General features: G+C 41.8%; 1 protein-coding gene across 2 annotated transcripts in view; it reads right to left on the bottom strand.

Annotated features, from left to right (window-relative positions):
- PPP4R2 (protein phosphatase 4 regulatory subunit 2) overlaps nt 1-7,428 on the bottom strand; it is a 62,755-nt gene extending 55,327 nt beyond the window's left edge. For both annotated transcript variants that reach the window (XM_021717637.1, XM_008068212.1), the window contains exons 1-2: nt 7,307-7,428; nt 6,244-6,325 (exon numbers count right to left, since the gene is read on the bottom strand). In XM_021717637.1, the coding sequence (XP_021573312.1) occupies nt 6,244-6,325; nt 7,307-7,340 (116 nt within the window). In that variant the 5' untranslated portion in view covers nt 7,341-7,428. The remainder of the gene's footprint in view (nt 1-6,243; nt 6,326-7,306) is intronic.
- Nucleotides 7,429-7,434: the final 6 nt, after the last annotated feature.

The following is a 7,434-nucleotide window of genomic DNA, read 5'->3' on the forward strand; positions in this document are numbered from 1 at the left end:
CGAGGCTGCGGTGGCCGGGAATGGCCACTGCACTCCAGTCTGGGCGACCAAGTGAGACTCCAACTCAAAAAAAAAAAAAAAAAAAAAAAAAGATCAGCCCGGGCAACTTGGTGAGACCTTGTCTCTATAATAAAAATCACAAAAATTAGCCAGGCATGGTGGCGTGCGTCTGTAGTTCCAGCTACTCAAAAGGCTGAAGCAGAAAGATCACCTGAGCCCAGCAGGTTGAGGCTGCAGTGGCCATGAGCATACCACTGCACTCCAGCCTGGGCAACAAGAGTGAGACTCCAATTTAAAAAAAAAAAAGAGAGATATTCAAGGACAGAAACGTGAACCAAAGATTTTACTTCCACTCACAGTGACCTTCAAGAACAAAAGGCACAAACAACATACAAGACATATAAAAACTCAAGAAATATTGTTCCCCTGGGCCCTGTCTCAGTAACTTAACTAGAGAATGGGCTTCAGACAACCAAACTGACTAGAGACATTAACATAAGGACTGGTGATGAACACTGTAAATGTAGTTACTGTAGAGCTAGGATTAACTGATAGTTAAAAGGGAGAGTTGTGTAACCAATATGCTCAGATAACGTAGATACAACTACTTTTTAAAATGGGAGCTAGAAATTGGAAGAGCAATTATACTGGTGACAGTAGTAGTATTATTATTCTTAAACTCTCTAATGTATAATGTTAGGAACAGTCAGTAAATAATTATGGGACACCGTAATTCCATCATTCCCCTGCCTGTGCTCTTGAGAAACCAGGTATATTGGCCACATGTACTACAGCACTATTCACAGCAGCCAAAATATGGACTCAACCTAACTGCCCACCGGTGGATGAATAAAGAAAACATGGTACATTATTCAGCCATAAAAAAATAATGAAATTCTGTCATCTGCAGGAGCATGAATGGAAGTGGAGGTCACTGTATTAAGTAAAATAAGCCAAACACAGAAAGCTAAATATTACATGTTTTCACACACATATGAGAGCTAAAAAAAAAAAAAGTGAGTCTCATGAAGATACACTCATGGTTACCAAATGCCAAGAAGGGGAAGGCGGAGGAGATGGGGGGGAACACACATATACATACACACGCACACACACACACCAAGGGTGACTCATAAATAATCCACATTTATTAAAAATTGTGTATTTATTCTTACATTTTTCAACTTCAATCACCCTCAAAGTATTCTCCATCTGATGCAATACACCTAACAAGATGCTTTTTCCACTGCTTAAAAGTTTTGAACTCGTCAATTTTGATGCCTTTTAGTGCTTCTGCCGTTTTTTGTTTCATCTCTTCTACAACTGCAAAACATTTCCCTTTGAGGACTCTTTATCCAGGGAAAACAAAAAAAAGTCATTCAGGGAAAGCTCAGGTGAATATGGAGGGTGGGCCAGAGGAATCATGCTGTTTTAAGTCAAAAAATTGCTGAATACTCAGTGCACTGTGGGCAGGTGTGCTTGTAAATCAGTCATCATGAAACGGGCAAATGTGTTGAAAGTATCTCGAAAAAAAATTCACTAGAGCTGAACACAACCTCTCACAACATCGCTAGCTGGTGGTACACTGATACCACTGGATTTCTACAATACCTACCTAGAGGGGGGAAGCCTGTACTACACAGGGCCTGCCTCCAAAAATTATTCCATTTTTTTGGGTCCCCCATACATGTATTTATTACCAACGAACTGGACACTAAAAAAATGGTAAAGAAGATAAATTATATATGTGCATATACATAAAACAAAAATAATTTTTTGAGTCAGAGTCTCTGTCACCCAGGCTGGAGGGCAGCTTAGGGCCACCATAGCCTCGACCTGCTGGGCTCAGGTGATCCTTCTCCCTCAGCCTTCCAAGTAGCTGAACTACGGGCGTGCGCCACCACATCCAGCTAAAAAATAATTTTTTAAAACCTTGTAGTCCCAGCCGGGCTCAGTGGCTCAGCCTGTAATCCCATGCTTTGGGAGGCTGAGGTGAGTGGATTGCCTGAGCCCGTGGGTTCGAGACCCGCCTGGGCAGCGAGACCTCATCTCTACAATAAATCAACAAATTAGCTGGGTGTGGTAGCACATGCCTGTAATTCTGGCTACTTGGAAGACTGAGGTGGAAGGATCGCCGGAGTCCAGCAGGTCGAGGCTATGGTGGCCCGGAGCAGCCACTGCACTCCAGTCTGGGCGACAGAGTGAGACTCCAACTCAAAAAAAAAACCTTGTAGTCCCAATTCTGAACTGCAAATATCAGTAAAGTATTTTATCTAGTTCAGTAATAATAAGCATCTCTAGCACCTGAGTTGTAGCCTTCAAACACCATTTCCCACAAAAGAAAGCAAGTCTTCTGAGAAATAGCTGATTCCATGTCTGGGGCAGGAAATTAGCTTGGAACATATTCTCATACCAGAGAGCAAGGATGCTTATCAAAGACTACTAGGGTCATGTCAAAAGGACTCTGGAAAAGGCTACCACTGGCCAAACAGAAGACAATTTGACCATCAAAAAGAATAATAATTACAACTCAAATCCATCAAATATATTTAAATCTATGTACTGAAACCCATCAAATGTTTAAATTCATGAATAAAACCCACCACACATTTCTACAACACATGCTTTAGCTTTAGCATTACGTTAGGCACTATGGTACCTTCAGAAAAGTGTTGCTCAAGAAAAAATGTTCCACTTTCAGATAAAAGCAATATTTCCAACATAAAAATAATTTTTTGAAGTGACCAGAAACCGTTCATTTGGGATTTTAATATAATATATATAATATACTATAATATCTCTCATCTTTCATAACTTCCTACATTAGATATTTACAGGTAATTGTAACCTTTTGTACTCAGAGACATCTCACGGATCACCCACCAGCAACTCGACCACATTTTTTTATGAAATAGTAAAAAATAAATCACTTCATATTACAGTGTTGAAGCCAATTATTTTATTTTAACATTGACTTATAATGGAATTTTGGACATTGAGAAATTTATGACCCCCTCCCCCCCCCCAAAAAAAATCACAATTTTATATCTTATACATTTCTTTTTTTCTTTTTAAGCTGGAGTCTCACTCTTATCACCCAGACTGGAGTGCAGTGGCACACTCACGACCATCACAACCTCGACCTGCTGGGCTTTGGTAATCTTTACGCCTCAGACTTCCAAGTAGCTGGAACTACAGAAGCAAGGCACCACACCCTGTTAGTTTTTGTGATTTATTGTAGAGACAAGGTCAAGTTGCCCAGACTGGTCTTGAACCCCCGGACTCAGGCAATCCTCTTGTCTCCGCCTCCCAAAGTGCTGGGATTATAGGCTGAGCCATAGCGCCCAGCTATCTTATATTTTTCTAATGTGTGGTAACATGTAAACAGTCACCGATTATGCACTACAGGTTCACTGATACATGTTGTGCAATAATAATTTGTTTAACGTCTTCCACTGGTGTTTTTCTATTTGAGCAGACAATGCAGTCCCGTTTTCTTCCTCCCACATTAATAATATGCGATTTATTGTTCAGTCTGTTGCTCAAAGATGGTATGGAAGGACACACTTGTGATTCCTGAAAACCACTTTTCCACTGATCGATCATATTGGTATATATTCTATCTCACTGTTTGCTTTTCTGTGCAATTTGGACGGAAAACTTCAAGGAAAAGAAAGACATTTTTGAAAAATTTGTGCTCGCATAAGTTTGTTCTGCACAATCACCAGCAATCTCTTTATGTCCCCTGAGAAGGGGCAATCAAATGGTTTGCTAGTTTTACAATGTCCCCTCAGAGGGGATATCCAAGTGCAAAGGATTAAAGACTAGGAAGGAAAACTGTCCCTATGCTTTTATTTTTCTATAACCTCCTGTTAAAACCTACACTTAAAATTCAAAATCCTTAGCTAAAAACACAAGTGTCAAATCAATTGTTTTTTGAAAAGGAAAAATAAATAGCCAGGGTTGTCAATGTTTTTCATCCATAAATGTAGTTCACATACTTCTGTTAATGCTTTCTTCTGGTAATTATTAGTGAAAATGGTCAGAACTGTGAAATTCTTATCATAAGCAACCTATCTGTTCTAAAACATCAGAAAGATCTAAACTGCTATTCTATCAATTGTCATCCTCCTGTTACAACCCTACAAACTAGACAAAGCTTGGTTTAGCCATATATGGATAACAGAAACTACACATTTTATTATCAAAAGGTATGCTCAACCGGGCTCGGTGGTTCAGCCTGTAATCCCGCGTCTTGGGAGGCTGAGGTGAGTGGATTGCCTGAGCCCGCGGGTTCGTGACCCGCCTGCGCAACTTGGTGAGACCTCATCTCTACAATAAATCAAAAAATTAGCCAGGCGTGGTAGCACGCGCCTGTAGTTCCAGTTACTTGGAAGGCTGAGGCGGAAGGATCGCCGGAGCCCAGCAGGTCGAGGCTGCGGTGGCCAGGAGCGGCCACTGCACTCCAGTCTGGGCAGTGAGACTTCAACACAAAAAAAAAAAAAAAAAAAGGTATGCTCCTGTTGATTTTAAAAAAAAAAAAAAAAGGACATCAAATCCTAAAGCTAATTATAAATATCAGCTGCTTGAATGATAAAATAAAGATATTTTCCAAATATTATTAAATCTAATAAAGAATCTAAAAACACCAATCATGTCATTACAAAGCACTTAGTAAATATACAAACGCTTAATAGGGAGTGGGGATAGGGGACTTTATGTCCTCTATCAGGACAAAATAACTGTCAAAAAAAAAAAATCAGATAATTTCCCCAGTCACTTGGTGTTCCAGTGAGATAGGACAGACAATTTCAACTAATTATACATTTACAGGCAATGTATTTTATCAAAAAGGGAAAGCAGTGTGTACAACACTGATACACTGAATAAGAGTTAAAAGTATTCATCTCCAAATAGTTTGAAATAATCTTGCATATCAAAAAACTTGCCAAAGTGAAATGCTTTTTGGCTTAATACTGTAGACTGGGATAAGTATGGACCAGATAGCAATTCAAGAGGAATAGTGGTAATCTAAGCATTTGTTTAGGGATTAATTTATTTTTCAAAGATGGCATCGAGTCATTTTTAGGGTTATCTACATCAATTTTTAAAAATCAAGATGTTCTACAAGAGACTATAATTCAGAGGTAAAAATGTCTTTCTCCTCCCAGAGGGTTCCATTTATTAATGTAATAAATAGAAATTAAAAGACTGAACACATCACAATCACATTCATGGGTAATAGGCATTTTTTAATATAACTGTAAGAGGACAGAAAAGGTTGTCTACATGGCCGTTAGATCAAGTGCTGGGGCAGTAGAGGTTTTTTTCCTTTCTAAAATGAGGCTAATCGTTAGAAGGCTAGACTACATAACTACAAGCTAATCTTGTGAGAAATGAATACTTGCTAATAAAACCAGAGAAACTGTACATAACCTGCTGAAGATTACACTCATACTAGGCAGAGAATCCACTTATTAACATTGCACCCAAACAAACCTCATCCCTTCCCGCTCCCATTCCCCACCCAAAGACTATGAAGAAGTCATCAAAGATGCACTGTCCTTTACTTATTAACTTAGCCGGAGTGAGAAAACAGCTTCTACCACACAAACTACAAAACAGCAATGAACTAGAATTTTCCTTCTGAAAATAGCCCTAACTTTACAGTGTAAGTTTCAGTCTCAGAACATTTGGAAACAAGCCTAATAAAATGCTGAGCATATGTAACAAGTTAGCTATTCTAGAAAGTTTACAGGACAGTCAAAACTGTAGCATCTGGAATTTGTCAGATAATCACCCTGAGTCCTCAAGACAATAAATAGAAGTGACACTTCAAACACCCACACATGTAAATATGACAACAAAAGGTTGGACGCAGGACAATGAGAAAATACCAACAAGACTCTGAAACAGGATCAAAGCCACAAAAGTCTGAGCATGAGCTCGTTTGTTAATGGCCAAAAAGGATCATACTGGAATAGGCATTCTTCCTTTCTCTGGTTCTTTCAGACTAGTAAGCTAAGTGTGCCAAAGGGAATATAAAAAAATTTTAACACAAAATTTTTTTAAAAAATCCATTACAGAGCATGCACAGAGTAAATTATAAAGTATATACACTTATTTAAGTGACCAGGACTTCTACAACTTAGATGCATCATTCAACTTTTTAAAATACACTTTTTTCCCTTTCCTAAGCAATTCTGAATGACACATAACAATGAATGCACGTTTTCAACTCACATTGTTTCTCCAGTCTTGGCTACATGACAAAGAAACTGATCCAGAACAGGACAAACTTCCTTTTTCCCCCTCTTCTCAAAATCTAGATAAGGGAAGAAAGAAATATTATCAGAATCTCTCAAATGCCCTTTAAAAACAAACTTTCCTCCCAGTCCCTCCCTTCATTAACAATTTAAAAAAAAAAAAGCCTCTCAAACCAATACCCACGTCGACCCTCCAAGTTCTACTTTCAACATGCCACCCTCCTTAGAGACAACAAGAATCCTCCTAAAGGGGGCACTCAGCTTGTCCTCAAACCATCCTTAACGCACCGCTTCTCAAAGTGTGGTCAGGAGGAACACCAGCATCAGATCTGGCAATCCGACTAAAATAAAAATCCCCAGACCCCAACTCCCACAAACTGTTTATCTAAGTGAAGTCTGTAAGTCTGCCGTTTCAAGAAACACCAACTACCCCAAGTAGGCATTTCCAAACGATTCTGGATGGCGAAGAGTAATTCTCAAAACACTGAAATCACGCGATTCTCAGTGTGAGAACCACTGCTCTCAAGCCTGTTGCTTGGAAGGCGTGCAATCAAGAGCAGTGACGGCAACCACCTTAGAATTAGGGCGCGTGGAATAGATGACTTCGGGAGCCCTGAAAAAGGCTTCCAGGGACAACCTAAAAGTTGCTGTGCCACTCCGCCCCCCACCCTTTCACTTTTTTAAACCTCACTCCGACGCCCGGCGCCCTGGGGCCTGGCGAAGAACTGAGTCTGCCCGGGAGGGAGGGGGCCGCGGGCCCACGGCTCCGAAGCGGTGGGAGACGGGCCGGGGCCCCCGCAAGAGCCTCCCCGACTCCCCTCCCCCAGCCCAGACGCCGGCGGCCGACACAAAGCCCAGAGCGGGGCGGGAGGGAGCTGCCCACAGGGCTCCCCGCCCCTGGGGAGGCGGAGGGGGATGGGAGCCAGGGAAGCGCGGCGTCCCCCCGCCCGGCGCCGGCCCTCGGAGCCACCCGCCCGGAAGGGAGAGGAGAGCGGACCGCAGAAGGTGAGGGGGAATGGAGAGGGGGCAGCTACCCCCACCTTTCAGCGCCTCCTGCAGCCTCTCGACGTCCATGGCTTCCCGGAGTCCCTCGCAGCCTCCGCCTCCCTCCGCGGGTCTCCCGGGGACCGGAACGCCTCCCCCCACCCCCCCGACGCCCTCCCCCTCC

The sequence above is a fragment of the Carlito syrichta genome, unplaced genomic scaffold (genome assembly GCF_000164805.1).
Source record: "Carlito syrichta isolate Samal-C Ts95f unplaced genomic scaffold, Tarsius_syrichta-2.0.1 Scaffold309895, whole genome shotgun sequence".
In the NCBI taxonomy this organism is placed as follows: domain Eukaryota; kingdom Metazoa; phylum Chordata; class Mammalia; order Primates; family Tarsiidae; genus Carlito; species Carlito syrichta.